We start from the raw sequence: 20,399 nt of genomic DNA on the forward strand, positions 1-20,399 counted from the left end.
TGCTTCGCTGAACATTTGAATTGGGTTTTCTCTGAAAGCTGACATTGTCCTATGTAGAGGAAGGCCGGTGCGACACCAAGATGAACAGACTGGGGGTGGGACTCTGGCAGATTACTGTTTCTAGAGCTCTATATTTAGTTTGCAACCCTCTTCTGACTACACAGCTGGCATTTCCATTCAAGTGGCTAAGAGCACTGTCTCAGCTTTAAGGCTCTATAATTTGTTGCGTGTGTGGGTGCTCGTTCAGTTTGTGTGCCGCCCTGTGGTCTCTTGTCAAGTTTCCCTACTTTTTGAAGGCTAAATTGAAGAGACCCACGACGACGATGCAAGGGGAGGTGGTTTGCCAAACTAGGGGCAGCTCCGAGACCCCTGCAGGGCTCTGCGAGGCTACAATCCTGCGGCCGAACCAGATTCATCACTTCTACTTTCTTCCTCTCAGGGAGCAGCCCATCTACAGCACCCGAGCTCATGTCTTCCAAATTGACCCCAACACCAAAAAGAACTGGGTTCCAACCAGCAAGCATGCTGTTACCGTCTCCTACTTCTATGACAGCACAAGGAATGTCTACAGAATAATCAGCCTGGATGGGTCAAAGGTAAGCCTTTCACCTTTTCATCTGTTTGCAAAAAACTAAAGTTTCAGCCTCTGTTTTTGGAGAATTGAAGAATTTAGTTACATGGTGATTGAAATAACTGATAGTCTGCAACATTTTCAGCTGATGCCTTATGTAAATAAATATTAATAAAACTTAATAGGTCCTGTATGTGATCATAATTGTCATTGTTTCATTTAAAAGTACATGATGTGAAGTGAACCCAATTCCTTCTTGACCGTTTTCTCTTTAATGGACGTTTCTCATGATGAACACCTCAATCTATGGGGAAGGGGAGGTTTATATAATGAACTTGAGATGAAAGGGCAACTATTTTAAATTTAATATATTGTATAGAGGGTACCCTTAAATGGAGTTTTCAATTAAAGTTTGTTTAATCTAATCTCTCTCCCCTTCTCCTCATCAGAGTGAGTTATGCCAATAAAATACATTAATTCAATTCACGCCACTACTCCACCTAATATTAGGGTTTGAATGAACTTGTTGACAGGGAAAGTACAACACAAAACTGCATGTATAAAACTGCATGACACGTGATGTCATTGTACTGTACGATGATAGCCTGCTCCAGAACATCCCCACAGTGTTACATCACCAGTCTCAAAAATGATTCTCTGGTGTAGACTCCTGTACCACAAAGAAAAGGAAGAGGTACTTGTACTGAAGCAGTCTGACGCATCACGCCCACTTCTGCCATCATGGAAGTACTAAAGCATCTGTTCAGAAACACTACAGGGGTCTCACAAATCAATACATTGCAATACAGTATGTCACATTCATTAACATTTTTATACAAAGGGCTGTACTGCAAGGTGACTATATAGCATTTAACTACTGTATAAAGGATAAAGGATGTAAGATAAAATTTATGAATAAAGAATATTGCCAGTAACAGAAGATGTCTTTTGTGGCTCAGGAGGCTACACTGAGGGAACAGGTTTCTGCATTATGGAGACATTTTGGAGCATGTGATTATCATAGTGACATCATAGGTTCCATGTATTTAAAATAAACTGCAGTTTGCTAAAGTCTGTTGGATATTTGTGTTGCACTGGATACCCCCTTTAAATACAGTGGTATTGTGGATGAATACTATAATACATCATTGTCAATGTATGTTGTTAGCCATTCCTGCAGGGTAATGAGGTGTCATTTACTCATTCTTTGATTTTGTGCCACAAGACTATCATGCTAAGAGAGGGTGGGGGTGTGTGTCAAGATAGCAGCAAGTGAGGAGAGTCACGGAAGTTTTGTTGCTAACGCTAAAGATCAAGGAACCTTTGTAGGAATACAGTCATTATGATTCTGTGCATTTTTTATTCTTCATATGATGTGCAATAATATTTACTGTAGGTGATTCAGCCGTGTGATCATTATGGTCTGGAGTTTGCCATTAAAAAAAATAATTCAAATACAATTTGGAGTGAAACATGCAGGAGATGCAAATGCATACTGCGCAACAATAGAGGCTGTTGTAAGCTATATTTTGATTGATTGAGAAAAAAATAAATCCCAATTAGAAATGTTCACAAATGGCTGTTTCCATGGGCAGGAGCTTGTCAGTGTGCTAAGTTACTGTAATTCTATGTGCTGTAGATGGGGCTCTTCCTTCGTTGTAATTGGTTATTTTAAATTTGTACAACATCCACAGTCTCTACATTAGTGTTCTTACACCAACGTGTCATACAATTTTCTATGTGCAATCAAAGAATCAAACTGAAGCATAGGCAGTCGTCTTGAGTAAATCTGACATTTCAGCCTGGTATGAAGAAGTGTTTATGATGGGGATCTTTCAGATAGGTCTGTACACATACCGAGCAAGATGCCACCTCTTGGGCTGAAACTCTCAAGTTGTTGTCATGCAGTAAGTGGATATATAATTAGAACAGCTAGAAAACGTTTTCAAAAAATGATCACCAAAGACAAAATTATAAATTCAATAATAATAGTGATAGGGTACTCCATATTCCATTTTGGGGTAATTTTGTAGGTACATATATTTCGTAAACATCATAAATGCATATATCCAAACTTTTCATAGAGTACAGTACTACATGTATACAGTACAGTCAGATGCCTAGTACCCAGTGCTGCCTAGTATTTTCCATCAGAGTAATTAGTAACACAGTAATATTACTGTTTACAAAATAGGCTTTGACAAATGTTGACATGATAGTGTGGAGAAGCAGTATAAACATCAAGTTTCTTTTCTTGAGAGAACTTTCAAGCAAATTTCCTTGTTCCCCTCTATCTTGATAAAGGGTAGATATATGGCAGTTAAAATAGCCTTGGCACTTGGCTTACTGTAAATAGATATTTGACTGCCTAACACCTAGACTTCAGTGACAGTAATAACATGCTGCAGGCTGCTGTTCCTCCTTAATAGCACTTCATTACTCAACACAGCAGTCATTATGCATGTCAACACTTTCCCTTTCCTTGAGTAATTATTTTTATTAATGATGTTCCCTTAATGTCATAATTACATGTGATGTAGCTTTAAGGCTTAAATAATAAAAGATTTTTCTTTTTAAAAAATGGTGGTACAAGATGTCTTTTAGACTAGCTTTTGCCCACTTCAAAGTGGCTCTTTTTCTAAGTTTTGTTTTTGTTATTTAGGCTTTCTACAATTAGCCTAACCATCTTTTGTGGCATTTAATGGCATACAAACAAATTGCACAGTTCTTATATCTGCATGCTTCATGCACATCATAATTGATTAAGTGCACCAACATTTTGATTCTACAATTAGACACCACGTTGTCATGTTGTAAGCTACACAAAAATTGTTTTGACTTGCCCCCCCCCCCCCCTCCTTTCTGTCACAGAAAGAGTGCTGATATTTCCCAGGGGTTACACATTGCTTTGGCTGTCTGTAGATTTCGCCTGTGTCTGAATTTTTTAGGTTGTGATTCGTCAAATCGAGCATATTACTGTGAATGACGACAAACACCCCAGGGAAAAACATTTTCAGCCTTGGCCTTTGTGGGATCACTTATGTTATTTAGTTCTTTAGTCTTTTCAAGGAGGTGTAGTTTCATTAATGCACATTGAATTAATACTTCAACCTTAACTGAACTTGCTGCTCCATGTGAGATAGTTTCTCATCATAGGAGACATACCGTTTCACTTCTTGTTAGTAGGGGACAAACATTTTACTTTGGAAGGTTGGTTGTATAGAAATGTCAAAATTATGCTGTCATGCCTCTAAGGTTTTTTCATACATTTATTGATATCGATGGTGTTTGCAGCTTCAGATAAATCATTTGGGACAAACTGAGCATTCAAACCAAAAATGCAGACAGTAATTTACGACACACTTTGTTAGTGAAAATTACAGTATATGGATGTCGGAAGAAGAAGTGGTATATACTGATTTCCTATTTTCTCACAAGTTAAGAGGAGAGTAGAAATGTTGCTATTTTGTTGAGATTGCAAGATTTGTTTGAAGTTCATACCAAAGAAAAACTATTTAATTCATGGCATGGAATACACTTTTTTGTATTTTTTTTAGAATGCCTAACTTATAATAGTTTCAGAATGATTAGCCATCAAATACTCATACAGTATTTACTCAGAGTAAAGGATAAAAAATTACATTCTTAATAAAATTCTTTAATCCTTACAAAGTATAATGCTTGTCACATACAATCTGTACTTCCTCTATTGAATTTACCACAAAAATTATGCTGAAAAAACTTTATAATGGACAATACATTAATTATTGTTATTTTTATATAAAAAAGATTTTGCAGGACATATGTTGACTAATATCAGTTTTATTAATTACTCAACAAAACTGAGGTGAGAACATTTTGGATAACATTTTTCCCTCATGGGGAAATATAGCAATTACGTATTGCATTTGGTAACTCAGAAACATATCATGTGCTCTTTTTGTACACAACATGCGATTCATCTTAACATATTCTACTGTTGGTCACCATATCATTCATAACTAGGCCAAATGATACAGTGCATTTAAAAGCTTTTCAGTCGTGCTTACTGAGGATACATTTTTAAAGATAGGGTCATGGCAAAATTGCATAATCTAATAATACAGTAATTAGCATTGACAAAGAAATGGATAATGTTAACAATGACATTATGGTGTTGAGAGTTATAAGCAAAAAAACAAAAATACAAAGTGGTGTTATACTGTAGTTACATAATACTTCTTGTGTACAAACTATAGTACCTGTAAATATTCAAAACTCTCCTCTACACCTTAACCATCTGTGCAGTTGGATGGTAAATGTAAGAGAATGAGCAACATACAGAAAAAATAATCCCCCAGCAGCATACCTCTGTGTGACCTGAATACCTGTCTAACCCCCAGGACTGTGGCTAAACAGAAAGAGTGGCACAGCAGTGAGAATGCCAGTGATTTGACTACACTGGGCTGTGAGCATTAGTGAGGGGGTTATGTTAATCTTGTGACACTTGTTAACAACTGTCTGCAGTTTCAAATCATTTCATCACCCAGACATACAGTAGTGAGGTGTACAGAGCTGTTGTCTATGTCATTGTACTGTAGGAAAGAGTAAAATAAAGTAAAATTAGAGTTACTGAATCTTTATTTGCTATTGCACCCTTGTACATTACAGCTACATAATTCCTTTTCTCTTTTTCCTTTTCATAAAGTGCCAAGAAGTCAGGTTATGCCTAAAGGCACTACATACTATAGGTCTGTCCTGTATTAATCGAAAGAACTATACAGTGAAATGCTCACTATCGATCACAGTTGACAGCACTATTGGGTGAACATAAGAGTACACACTTTCTTTGCATGTCAGCTTCTAACGATGAATATGCTATAGTTTTTTCATTACATCACACAACACTTTCAATAATCACTGCTCCAAATGAGGGACACAGTGGCCCGGGGCCAGTCTCAGGAATTACTGGGTGCAAGGCAGGATACACCCCGGATGAGATGCCAGTCCATTAAAGGGCACACACAGACACATACTCACTCCAGGGCGTATTTCCCAGGAGCAGATTAACCTACCAACATGTCTTTGAACTATAGGAAAAAAACAGAGCACCCAGAGGAAACCCACACAAACATGGGGAGAACATGCAACCTCCACACAGATAGCACCCCAGGAATTGAACCCGGGTCTTTGGTGCAGTGAGAAAGCAATGCTATGGACCAGTGTGCTGCTCCAGTTTTATACAATCAATTTATTTTAATTTCTTCACCATTTATATTTTGGATGAAACATGATGGTGGAGTTGAAGATTGAGGAATATTTTTGTTCTTGTTTCTGTTTTTAGTTGCCGATTTAATGTGGATGATGTCAGATTTACATTTAGTATCAGACAATAGAGTAATAAAAATTAGGAAATAATTTAAAAGACATGACTCTAAAAATGTGTTTTATTCCTGAGGTTACAAGCACAAAGATTGCCTGTAATGTGAATGTATTGCTTTGTACAGTAGAATCCAAGCTTCTACAGTAGAACACACTGTTCTTTATTAAAAATAGTTTGCACTGAAGCAATTCATGTAGTTTCTGAATGAGATGGAAATATGAAAAGAGCAAAGTGAAACAGTCTAAAGTACATAAAACACATTTTTATTATTATTATTATTATTATTATTATTATTATTATTATTATTATTGAATATCTTTGTGCAGTGTTATTTTTTCAAGGTAATCTTAGAAGCCTGCAAAATGTGCATTGTACACCTGCCATATGATGCAGTTATTATCTCTGCATGGACCTGATTGCACAGTTTTACATGAATTCAGAATATGGTCTTTGCTGCAATGCTGTTCAAACACCTTTCGCATCAGAAATTTCCATGGCAAAGACACTGCTTAGCATTCTAATGGTGAAGCGCTACAGTATGTGTGCGAGAATTTTAACTGGGTTTAACTGTGTGATTGCAGCCACCTCATTATGCAGATTTTAGTAACCATGGTCAAAAGAGATGATCTAATGATTTATACTACCTCTTCCCTGCTGTTTATGCAGTAAATATGCAAACACTGCATCTTATTGGAGCTTGAGACAAGTGAAGCAAATAGATCATTAGCAATCTGCAGAACCCAATCCTTTTCTCAAGCTAAGACAGCCCACAACAGTGGTTCAACCAGTACACTCATTCAAAGTACTTATGACCTACAGTAAATACTGTGACCTTGACTCCTGGCTGTTTCATTAGCTGATTGTGACTGGGATTCTCCAAAATGGTGATGTACAATTTGCAGAGTGGTGTCTTGGGAGGAGGTGACTTGAGACAATTGGGCTACCTTCAGCTTGCAGTGCATCAGTAACCTGTGTGACTAGCTGGGCTCCAGTGTGGTTGTAGTGTGGTCAGTAAGAGCACCATTAATCCTTCTAATCAATGCTCCCTTTGGTGTGGCTACTATGGGATTCTGCAGTGTGAAAAATTGTAGGTGACCCAATTTCTGCTGTGCTCATACAATGGTTGTAGTTAATTATGATTCACAATTAGGAAAGAAAAATAATTGCATGTTCCTATGGAAAAAAATCAATTTTCATGCAGAAGTACAGTACTGTGACAGCAACAAGGTTACAAGTTAGATACCTTAATTCATCTGTGGAGGATTGAAGAGAAGTGCACAAATGTAGTAGAAATGTATTTCCAGTCAGTCCTGGAGCTTCCATCTTCTGTACTGTATGTCCTCACTAAATTTGTCAACACAGAGTGTACAGCCTTTGTTATTTAATGGAATAATCCATTTTAGCCGCTGTTGCTGCTGTAGTACGTACTGTAGTACTTACAGTTATTGTCTTCTGCGTAGTATTGCTTGGATTAGAAACACTACTATTAACTTTGATCTATCAGTGCCTATCAAGAAGAAATTGCAGGTTAGATTCTTCCTTAATCTGTGCTTTTCTCGGAATAAAGGTAATGTCAAAAACTCCCAGACACAATTGAGAGTAATATATGTATTTTATCAGCATTAACAATTTACTCAAAACATCCACAAGTGTTTTCTATTAATATTACCACTTAGACTGCTATTACTACAGCTTTCCTTGGCTGAAAAGAAGCCACACTTGTCACTCTGCAGTCATTGTAATTCACAACAATCAGATTCACAAGGTAAACTACACACGAGCAGACAATATTAAGTGTTGTGGTAAGTTATCATTTACTAATCAAATCCATTTGATTTGTTGTCAAGTGTTCTTCATCTTTAACACATGTTTTTGTCCCTCTTTATAAATCCACGAAGCTGAAGGCTACGGTACCTTTATACAGAATAATGTATAAATCTGTCATCTTTAAACAACAAAACTAACAATAGATCACCAACAGAATTGACTGAAAATAGTTGACTGAAAATAACAGTGCAAAATGTATCAATACTTTTGCAGAGTAATTTATATGTTTTTTTCATTTTTAATCTCAGGAGTGGTTCTTTATATAAACGCACATATTTACAGTCATTATATATATTCATTGTTCATATTACTAGGGCAGAAAGTAAGGTACAATTGATAAACTTACAATAAAAGAATTGGCTTTCAAAGAATATAATGCAGCAGGATTGGTGGAATTTGAATTCATATATTATATTCGTTTATTAAATTCTAATATTACTCATGCAATGTTTGACTGAAGCAACACAAAACTGAACTCAGAAATTAGTCACTGTGTGTCTTTTGCCTTTTTAGGTTTATATTGTACGCTTTGATTATATTATTTTTTGACTCCCTAACAGTGTCTTTTCACATTTGTGCCCCTATTTATATAATGCAGAGAAGTACTTGAGGTCTTTAATAAAGCAATACTTTATAGCTGTACTGTAGATCAGTTAGAATTGAATGTTAACAACCCCTGATCTGTACAGTACATGATCTAATAAGCCCATTATTACAGAAATATTGTAGTCAAAACTGTTCCTTATCTCCATATGAGCCCAGCCCTGGCCAAGCCTGACCATTGAAATCATCCATTTAGTCCTATAAATGCAGAAGCTATCCCTCTGTCTGAAGTGCTAAAGCAGCAGTTGGCCTAATACACCCACCTCTTAGTTCCCTCTTTAAATCAATGGCCGTATGATGTAAGCAGAAGCACAGAGTTGTGCCTCCATTGATCATTTCCTTTTTACAAATCAATAAATCCGTGGGCTCCGCCGAAAAGCAGTTTCCAACAAACTCCTCTGCTGAGCCTCCTGCCCACTATCATCACGAACAACACAAAGCTCTATTCTGTGGGAATAAAGGGAACAAACTGGAAGGCTTGAAAACAAAACACAGGGACGACTCAATAGCAGTAACCACCTGGATGAACATCATTCTCTTTTTGTCTGGTATAGCATTGTGGTAGTGAAGAGGGAAACCACACAAGGATGTGAGAAGAGGGTGGGTGGAGAGTGTCCCTCAGATTCATGTTGTAGTAGCAACATGTACTGTAAGATCAAAGATGCTGTTAAAATTCCTATTGTGGATGGAACCACAATATCTGTACACATGGTTATGTGAGAAGCAGCCCCTTATAAAAGCTGAATCGTCACCAGTTTGAGATGCTTGTTAATTCAAATCAATTTTCCCCTGGCCCCCTGCCTTAGCAGCTGGCCTCCCGTGAACTCAATTAATTGCACCCATTCAGCTGCAAAGTGTCATAGAGAAGTACAACAGAGTGCCTAAGGTTTTCCACACTGTCCTGTGTCATTGACATCTGTTTCAAGATGAGGACGAAAGCTTCCCTCTCTTTGTTTTTTACAGATTGGCTTCAAATGTCAAGAATTTCGATTTCAACTTGCAATTTTTTTAAATAAAAAGGATATCCATCAGGAATTCTAAATGAGATTCCTTATTCAAAATGAGATTTGGTGTAAGTGGTGATTTTAAACCAAGTGAGTCCCTCCCACCCTCCTGTCCAGCAGGGTTAGAATGAACATATGGCAGGAGGCTTATCAAGCTTGTCTGGCACAGATCCTATTTCTTTTCATTCCTATATTCATCTGGTGAATCCAGTCGTTTTAAGAGCATTAAAGACCATGACTGTGTGTTACAAGTAATGTAATGTGTTGCAATTTTGCAAACAATGGTGTTTCCCTTGCATCCTGGAAAATTGTGAATTCTTGAATAGATGATTAGAGAATATGTCATGGAAATCAGTATCTTTGAATGTAAGGTGACTACATGAAATGCAAATGCGTTATGTGAGACTGCTTTTGGTGTTTTTTCCCCCAAACAGATAGTATTTAATGAAAGAGCATTCTCATTTTAAACAAAATCTGAATTTCAAACTGTTGTCATTTGTTTTCTTAAAGCGATTTTATAAGTATATCATGATTGTTCAAATAATGAGATAACTAAGCTGGAAAGGTATTGATACTGTGCTGTCTTTTGCTTTTTTATTATTTATCCTAGTTTTTTTAACACTTTACAATGAATCATTAGATGTGACTGGGAAGTGTGATTGATTACCTTTTGCATGTCTTGTCCACTTATTATGTATTCTTTACCTTGTTCTGGTGTCAACAAAATGTCATGTAAAATGGCTTAATGACAAGATTGATTTCTGCTTGAATTCGTAAGGCAGTTTAAGGAGAACAGTTTAAACAGATTCTTTTGAAACACAAACAGCTCAAAAGTGAATGAATCTATAGCGAAAGTCCCTCAAATGGCTCAACAAATCAATTTGAAAAAAATATAAGGGGAAAAGCACTTCAGAAAATGATTAAGAAAACAGCAGAACCCGGTTAAAGACAAGGAGTCCAATGAATTGCACATTGGTGAAAAGGGATATTAGAAAGACCAAGCATTATTGCAATGGAGGCAGAAATAAATCATAAAATGTTGTTTCGGTACTACAGTGGCAAAACCCTAGTCTTTCAAGAAACAATCAGCTAGCTACTAACTTCAAAATAAGCTCGATTAGCCAAATGGCCTCCACTCGTATGTAACCCTTCTTGTATTCTTATGTTTTCAGATAAAACACAATGTATCAATAACAAATGTAAGTAATGATAACAAGAAGACATCAACAGAAGTGTTAAGTAAATTGCTGGTCTCCTCAGGATGCGTTTATTGAGATTCCTCATTCGGGCTAAGAATGTTGCACAGCACTTTAGAATGTACAGAAGCGCATTGCAGGCAGCAAGGAAAAAAAATCCTTGCCCTTATCTCGTAATTCCGAGAAAATGATCTCGAAATTACTGTACAAGATTGTAATTCTTGCGTACTTTATGTGATCACCCAATAGCATAATTGTCATACTGTATAGCACCTACTGTATATCGGCACAAGTAATAGGTTTATTCCATGATGAAAAGAGAAGAAAGAAAACACAACATTTCAGCTGTGGAGCCTACACCCGAAGAAGGCTCCAGCATGGAATAAACAGCTCTGTGAAGTTGGCCCCCCTACAGACAACACAAACGATGAAAACCACCTCACTGGAATAAACCTATACTTGTTCCTTTGCAGCCTACGCTTGCTGACGTAGCTGCCCATCTGAACTACTATATCGCTATGTGCAGACATACAGTTTTAAGCAGTGGGACTGATTGCATGTGTAACTGTTCATAACGGCACCATCATTGCTTTGATCTCTAAATCATACAAAAGTGGTCCTCATGATTATAATGATTCTGTTCATATTTGCTAAACATTGCAAGATTTTATTATGACTAAACCCTAGTCAAAAGAAAATCCGTACAAAAGCTGCAGCACTGGACATTGACAAGACCATTGGACTGAAAGTGCCAGCCAAGTTCACAGTAGCTTCTAGATGCGTTGAGTGCACATCATAACAGGTTGTACATACACTGAAGTAATCATTGCTATCTCGTAATTACGAGATGCGTTTCTCTTGATTACGAGATACATTTCTCGTTATTACGCGATAAGGGTGCGAATGCTTTTTCCCTTGGTGGCAGCAATGCGTTTCCGTAATAATGCATATACTGTACTGTATATTACTAATTAATGAGCTTTGAAATCGAGGATTTTTTTCCTGTGCATTATTGCTTCCATTCCCTCTGATGAACTAACTGTTAAACTTATGAGAATAGAGCTACAGTATTAACTTCTTTTTCAAATACAGTATATAATTTACAAGGGGTTCACACAGCTGTGAAGTAAATAAAATTGATGTTAATTGCTGAACTGTTGACTGTTCCCTCTAACTTTCCTGAAAAACCCATAAGCACTGAATTAGCCTGACTACGTAACTTCATTACTTTCCCCACGTCATGCATTCTTGGCTAGGTTTTAATATTCACAGATGCCTCTCTGTGACTGTTCAATCTGTATGTGCCATAAATCAAGTCACTTCAGTTGACAGAGAATTACATTTCCCACTGAGCAGAAAAGTAATGCACAATACCTTAGCACTTTATCTCCCGTTATTTGATTACTGCAGAACAAAACCAAAATTCACATGCTTTGTTTAACCAATTATGTACAGTATTTCATAGGCTTTGGAGTTAAGAGTGTTTCATTTGAAGTGGGCTTTGTAAAACTACAAATTGTAATCACAAAACAAACAACTTTTTAGTCCAAGACTCAACTTTTAAACAGAAGCAAATAAATATGTTGTAGGACTCCATTTTGCATTGATATGTTGCTTTTGATTCATCAAATCTCACCAATTGTGCTTTTTTTGGTGCTGCTCTTTCAGAAAGAGCAAGTGAATGCCTACAAATGTTCAGAAAATCTGATGTTTTGTCTTACTTTTAAGTGAATCCAGATGCACAAATATTTTACAAGTGATATTTGTTATTATTTTAGAGCTCTGCAATATACATAAAGCATTCAGGAAGTTTTAAATCTGTTTCACTGGTATATATTTGCTGCACAGTTTTGTTATTAAAATTGTTTCAAGTTTCAATTTGAAAGTTAAGCACAGACTGAGAAAAAAAACATCTCTTCATATAAGACATGATTGTTTTTAAAATGTTTACTTGCAAACATTTTAACATGGAGAAATATATATATTTTTAATTTATAGGCAATAATAAACAGCACCATCACTCCCAATATGACCTTCACAAAGACATCACAGAAGTTTGGGCAGTGGGCAGACAGCAGAGCTAATACTGTCTATGGCCTGGGATTCTCCTCAGAGCACCATCTTGTGAAGGTGGGTGGTTTTTGCTATGATCACTGAGCTGTAGGGAACTCCTACACCTTTCACTTTTTGTGTGATTCATCTCTGTGGGTAGCTTAATATTATGTGGTACATTTTTTGCATCACAATTAACAACTACAGCATTTGGAGGCAGTAAACTGCATTATCTTATTCTTATGTCTCCTAGAAATGGACAGATATGTACGATAGAAAGACATCAACTGACCAACAGGATGGATTACACGCGTGCCACATCTATGTAGAATTGTCAGATTAAACATTTTGATGTAGAGTTCTAACAAATGCTATATTTTGTCCAGACTACATACTGTAAATGTACATAAAATATGGAATTTACCTACTGAATGTTAAAGTTTACAGTATAAAATTATTTCAAAGAAACAGTCTCAGATTTAAGGAAAACTCTTACACTTTCCCAAGACAATTTTCAAACAGAGGGAAACATTTAAAAATCCCACAACATGAGGACCCCATTTACCAGGTTCATTTTCTACATATACTTGTACAGTACAGTAAAATATGTATCCAAGAATATTTTATGGATTGTTTGTCAAATATCCTAATGAATCAGACAACAAAGGATGTTATAGTAGTTTTATTACTGTATAGAGTGAAGTATTATTCTAATTCCACTATACTGTATGTTATGATAGGTTAAACATTTTTGGAGTTCTGGTATAGTAGACATTTTATTGTATTAAGTATTTAAGCAGAATCTGTTTCACTGCTATTTTGGTCTAGAAGAGGCTAACATTATCTAACCACTAATTATTCTAGTAAAGCACTTAAGGAGTTAATGAACATTAACAGAGGACTGTGAAACTCTCTGTATTTTTTTTCTTTGCTAACTCTTCAGAGTATAATTAAGTGATATAAACAGCTGTTTTAGCTTTATGTTTAGGCTCTGGTGTGTAGCAGAATCTAAAAATGCCCTAGGCAAATACTTTGTGATCTAACAACTCTTTCTCTGGGCAAAGGAGCATAAGCTAACAACCTAACATTACACTACAGTTTTTCATGAGAGAGTCAAGTTTAACTCCATTTTGTGAATAGCACAATGTATACATACTGCATGCTGTACTGTATATACAGTAGGTAAAGCACTGAATGTACAATTTTGTTTCATTTAAATTAATTTGAACACAATCTTCACAAACAGCATTAAAATATATACAGTAACTGATTAACACTGCTGTTCAATTTACAATGGGAGAAAGCTTTTTTCTCTAAAATCTGACTTACAGAGACTAGCGTTTAATCAGGGTGCCATTTGCTGCAGTACTAGATGTGTGATTCACCCCTGAAAGATCAGTAGTTTTTGTGTTTAGTGCGTTTTGCCCATCAACACATTTACAGTACTATTACATAACATCCCAGATGGTAATATGGATAAACTGAAGTGCAATTCGACAAAAGTTTTGTGCTGACAGAAGGGCATATCTTCTTTCAGTGTCAACCTCGAGGTCGAGGCAAAGTATATTCACATCAGAAGTCAAACCTGTAAAAGACTCAGTGTAAATTTTCACATTTATACTGAGATGATTCTACAACTGTATAAGGAAAAAAGATATTTCCCTGTAGGCACACATGCCGTGGTAAGCTGCCATATTCTCTGTTCTTGTAATACTGTTCCTTCTGAGAAATCAACAAAAACAACATCCGTCTTTCTTTTTGAGTCACTACACTGCTTTTAAAGTGGGTTTTCAGTCCCTTTGACTAGTGTCATTAGGTTCTTTAGTCGCTACATCAAATGTAGTTGAAATTGTTTTGTTTTCAGTTTGCAGAAAAATTTGCAGAGTTTAAAGAAGCTGCTCGGTTAGCAAAGGAGAAATCTCAAGAAAAAATGGAGCTGACCAGCACTCCTTCCCAGGTAGGTTCATGAGCCTCAAAAACACCTTTCATGGCCACAGGGGTACATTACTGTATGTTTGTAATCCCAAATTGTTTTTTTTTTATTGATATGGATGGGTTTCTTCTCCAAATGTCTACAATTTGTGAAAGAACTGTACTTTTTGAGGTTCACAGATGCAAGTTTAGCAGCACAGAATGTGGATGTGGAGAAAAAAGTGTTAAAAACAGACTAGAACATTTTGCAATGCTGTGCATAAAAAAAAAACATTTTATGACTTACAGTATAAAGTGACAATTAATTGAAAAACAGACTACATGTACAGACTACATAATTATGCTTTTAGAATTTGTTTGTAATTATAATATGACAACTACTGCATAATGAGAGAAAGTTGGAAAGGATTTTGAAATAAAATAATCTGTCCATGTGCATTTAAACAAATTCAGAAAATCTTCAGTGGTATTTGTGTTGTAAAATAATTTCAGGGTTTTGTTTTGGCAAGAGAACTACAATATGATACTACTGACAAAATCTAGTTGTATTAAATTGATTCTCTTGTTTCTTCAATTTAAGGTAAACAGTACTATGAGCCTAATTCCCTTTTGTTGATAAGGAATCAGTGATCACAAACAAAACCTTTCTAGCTACTTTAATAGCCATATCACAAGCAAATTCAAACAAATTTAAAATAAATGTGGAAAATGCATCCCAAACTATTTTAGACAAAATCTGTTCAGAACGCATCTAGCAGTAAATCTGCCATTAACAGATGACTTAACTTTTTTTCAATGAAATTACAAAGGCAGTTTTATGGTTTTAATCATACATCTGTTGATAATGAACAAATCTTGTTAATCTCCCCTCTTCAAAACATAAGCTGGTTACAGCTGTACTGCAGCATCTGTGCTTTTTTGTAGCATTTCACAGAGTGTATGGATGTAAAGGTTGTCTACCAAAATGGAATTATTAGGAGAATAAAAACCATACTTAGCATTATTACAGTATTTGCTTTAAATTAATTCAAGTGAAGTTCTGTATATTTTTTATTCGATATAATTTCTATATTCAACACATACTGTATATGCTGTGTTTTTGTGGAATCTGGGTTTAAACAGAAACTGGCCAGTATGCATTACACACCAAAAGATATGGATTTAATGTATAGGTAATAGATGTTATTTTCATGTTTTCACTATTCAAATGAATGGACCTAACAAGACTGAAAGCTCTTCCTTCTTATATATGGTTACCGTACAACTGTGGAGTGCTTGAGAATTTTTCAAAGGTCATTACATTTTTGTCCATTGCGGTCTCAAACAGCCATGTTGTCATGTGTGGTTGACAGGAATCAGCGGCCGGCGATATCCAGTCACCCCTGACTCCAGAAAGCATAAACGGCACAGACGATGAGCGGGCCACTCCCGATGTGACCCAGAACTCAGAACCAAGGGCAGAACCCACACAGAACGCACTGCCATTCACACACAGGTAACTTACTCCGAGATGCTACGTCAATCTGATGAGCTGTGAGCTGCTGTCATAGGGAGAAGGAGTACAAGTTTGTTCTGCAGTCATTTGATCCCTTCACTGACATCTAAAGGAACAGGCAATTTATTTTTTTGCTGCTTTTCTTGATTAGAAGTGACTTTGGTGTTCTTTAAGATCTATGAATTGGCTTCATTACTCTGCTCTCATCCCCACTGATAGCTGATGTGTTGTGAGCGTTCTGGCGCACTATGGCTGCCGTCGCATCATCCAGGTGGATGCTACACATTGGTGGTGGTGGAGGAGAGTCCCCATTACCTGTAAAGCACTTTGATTGGAGTGTCCAGAAAAGCACCATATAAGTGTAAGATGATAGTATTATTATTATTATTATTATTATTATATTTAGACTAGAATGAAATTGTTCATTTGCTGGGCTGGATTTTGTGGTCTTGAGCAACAGATTATTTGTTGGCAAGAAATAATATTTGTGAAAGCACAATATCACAATATCATTCCGTGCCTTAATTTCTGCAGTACAATAGGGTGGAGTATTGTATCTTCTTTTTGAAAAAAAAAAGGAATTTCAATGGAAGTTTCCAACCATTACTGTGATCTGGGTGTTTTTTACATTTCCCTTGACTCTCTTGCATAACCAGTTCCACCACCATTATCTTTCCTTCTATGGCGGGGTTTGCTATTACAGGACCACACTACCATTTGTAATTTAAGATGATCCTTTTTTAACTCTCTCTTGTTTAATTATTGAATTGCTACTGTGTTATATTTCATAACAAACCTACTTTGGAATCACCAATAATCAGTCATGCTACAGACTGAAAAGCCGGTGGCACACCACTTTAATGAGGACCTTTGAGCACACGTGCTCAACACTGCCTCCTGTCTGCGTTGCTGCTTTATATTCACATAATCTTTATACCATTTCAGTCTTCATTTCGTTTGCACTATGTTTATGTTACTCTTCCAGTTTATGATAGTCCTGTTAGCATTTTATTGGTTTACTGTTTACCTCACTATACCTGTGCCACTGTTCCTGATACTTACTGTACACTTAATGTAGATTTTCTGTTTGGTAAATAACTTTTGATACTGTTGTTTGCTATGCAAATGAACAACAAACAATAGTATCTAGAAAATATCTACGTACATCAGCATTTCTACATTTTGAAAATAGCCTATGGAAAGTGAGGGTACTTGTGTGTTTGGAAGGTCATATAGTAACTAAAAACTGAAAGTGCTTCAAAGCCATTCTAAAAGCCAATTGCCACTACACTATAAGCTTCATGAGTGACAATTTATTCTGAAACATTCTAAAACCTCCTAAAAGCACAAAGCCATTCATTTTTACTGTACATATATGAAATCAGAATCTTGAAGGATATACTGTAAATCAGCATTTACTAAATTTATTTTACTTTTTGGGGTTTTAGTTTGGTACAGTGAATAAAGCTCCAGAATGGCTTTGTGCTAAATATTTCATATCTCTTGTGACTGCACCATTAAAAAGCACTTCGAAAGCAGTCATCCACAAAATGTTGTAGTTAGTCAGTTATTACATTTATCTACTTATGCATGGTGGCTGGAAGAAGGAGCTTTTCCTTTTCTTCAGAGCTACTCTCAGGATGTATTGTATTTTACATGCACGAATACCATGTCACACAAAAGCTCGCTCAGTTGTTTAGCTGGAGTTTCTCTTGGAGCCGGAGTTTCGTTGTTAACGAAACCTCCATCATTTCACTTCAGGCTTGCTTTCAGTCTGAAATATCACTGGTAATGCATGTATTTGTAGGCGTCACTTGTCTTTTTTTTCCCCATCTTGATTCAGTTTAAAGTACTCTCTCTTCTGACTTTTTTACTCTTCTGACTTTTTTAGTCTAGGAGAGGATTTTAAAGTGGAATAATGAAAGTGTATAGATCTATCCTCTTTTAGATCACAGTACTCGATACCATCAGATTTCACGTCTGTTAAAATTCAGGTCACATGGATAGAATTTCAGTGCATTTACAAAATGTATCCACTTAGAAACCTGGCTAGGGAAAGCGAGTTCATTCTGCTTTATTTGATGATCATGTGGTGCTTAACAGTGGTGCTCTTTTCAGTTGAAACCGCCAACTGTTTACTCAAACATTTTGAAATATATTGAAAGATTTTTTTTTTCTGTCAGTTGAGTATAACATAAACTTGTTTATTACCTTTTTTCTTTGCTTAGTGTAAAACCAATCCCCAAAGAGGATGAATTGCCGTTGCAGGCTTTGGGGGAAAGGGTTTTAGTACTGTCAGTATGCTGCTTTGCATTCAGAGAGTGAAGAAATACTTCCCAGAATTTTATGTGAATATGACCACAAATTGTGACAATAGAATTTATATTGAAATCTAGACATGTGCCCCATATTGAGTTTTTTTATACCTACTTCTCTTTGAATTACTTCTTTTTTGTCCAAACAAAACAGTAATACAAGGAGTTGTGAAAGCATTTTGCATGCCACCCTGTGAGCAAATCATTCTGCTCCAGAGATGAGATAGGTGCATGCTTTAATCATTGTTGAGTTAATACACACATAAGATGGACTATGAAGTGAGTTCAGCACATATGGTAACAGGTTATGAAACATATGAAAGGGCTGGGGATTCACGTTAGTGAATTTTTAATTGTATACAAGATAATGGTTAGTAAATGTGTTTCCTGTTTCAAAGATTTTAAATTCGATCTTTTATTTTTTCTTTACAGACAACTGTTTAAAACGTGTCGAGTCTACTCCTTTTAAAAACAAAGAATGGAGATGTCACCCTTTGAGATTTCAGGATTCTAGACAGATATTTTATTTTCTTGGTCTACTGTATGCTTGTTTATGGATTTATACGTTTTTACCTTTTGCCCCTTGATAAACGTCCTGACTGCGGCTTGGAGACATTCTTATATTATCTGATTTTTTTTTTAATTCTGGTTGATGTTCACTTCATAAGAAACAATAGTGTTAACCAAGGTACTATGGATACCTCTCCTTTCAAGGAGAAGATCTGCACTGAAGTCTTGTCAGTTACTTCCGAACATAATTTTTTTAATTAATAGGAAAACTTGAGCATTACATTTATTTCATTGTTTTTTTTTCTGAACTACACTGCTCCATGCCTTTTTTTCTAGTTTTCCTACAAGTTCAAGAAATGTATTTTACTGTTCCCTATAATGTTTCTATCTTGACATATTTGTGAAGTTTAACTCGTTAAAAATCTTTGTAGATGAAGAGATCCAGAATGGCCTAATGTAGTTTATTGATTGTTGTTGCCTGATTAATATATTGTGGATTTTTATTGTCTATAGTGAAAATCTTTTTTGTTCTTATTCAGTCTACCATCAAAATGGTCTTTTTCTCAAGTTAAGCATTAGGATAAATTTTATATTTATAACAAAAAGGTTAAGTCACTTTGAGAAGATGTTGTAAGCAATATTACCTTTGGATCTGTTATATATATATATTGGTTGTATGTGTGTTTATTAAATATTCGACACCATGAGCATTTCACAAAACCACTTTAATTGTTCATTTTTTTCACCATGGTATTCAATGCCTTACAAAAACATTTACATAAGGAAAAAAAAAGGATTAATATAACCATATCATTAATGATGCTTGTAACCAGTAATGGTTAATCAATGATGTACTGTATGACTGTCAAATTGTTGTGAAAATAATACATACAGTAGTGCATTACAGCGCTTGGTTGGTGGTAGCTTACACACAAAACATTACTAGTTCATTTTTTTAGGTTAAAATTGTCCAATACTGTAGTTGAGTGAGGAGTGTGACAAAATGCAAGCTGCAAAGGAACAAGCAGACGTTTATTCAATGCTCAAATTTAGAAAGGGGAAAAAACACTTTTTTATCAGTAAAGCCCTTAAAGGCTTTAAAAAGCCTGTTTTTTTCTTCCTTCTACTTTGATTCATTCTGTGCTTCTGTGGTTGATACAAGTACTGTAGGATGATTTACTCAAGATCTGCATAATGACATTTTTTAGTGTGTTTAAAATTTGATTTATTAATATTTTTATTTAATAAAGTAGTAAAATGAATTTTAAAAATGCAATTTAAAAAGCAAATGAATATACAAGAATAAATCACTTAAAAATCATACTGTACATAAAACATCACAATTAGGTTTTACATTACAATTCAACTATATTCTAACCAAAATTATATTTTGAAGGAACAAAATTATCTGGTCTAGAATTTAAAATGCCGTCCTTTTGTTGAGAAGTATAGTTTCCACAATTTCATTTTTATAACACAACATTATGTTTCACTGGTAGTTCTTTAAAACCTTCCTAATCTTTAATATAAAA

General features: G+C 35.6%; 1 protein-coding gene across 6 annotated transcripts in view; it reads left to right on the plus strand.

Moving 5' to 3' along the window:
- Positions 1 to 20,399, plus strand: part of homer1b (homer scaffold protein 1b) — a 98,506-nt gene that overhangs the window by 53,196 nt on the left and 24,911 nt on the right. For all 6 annotated transcript variants that reach the window (XR_011189075.1, XM_069187179.1, XM_069187181.1 and 3 more), the window contains exons 2-5: positions 440 to 596; positions 12,562 to 12,693; positions 14,480 to 14,572; positions 15,900 to 16,042. Coding sequence is in view for 5 of the 6 variants with exons in the window: in XM_069187179.1 (XP_069043280.1) it covers positions 440 to 596; positions 12,562 to 12,693; positions 14,480 to 14,572; positions 15,900 to 16,042 (525 nt within the window). In the remaining variant the exon portion in view is untranslated. The remainder of the gene's footprint in view (positions 1 to 439; positions 597 to 12,561; positions 12,694 to 14,479; positions 14,573 to 15,899; positions 16,043 to 20,399) is intronic.

The sequence above is a fragment of the Lepisosteus oculatus genome, chromosome 3, assembly GCF_040954835.1.
Source record: "Lepisosteus oculatus isolate fLepOcu1 chromosome 3, fLepOcu1.hap2, whole genome shotgun sequence".
Classification (NCBI taxonomy): Eukaryota; Metazoa; Chordata; class Actinopteri; order Semionotiformes; family Lepisosteidae; genus Lepisosteus; species Lepisosteus oculatus.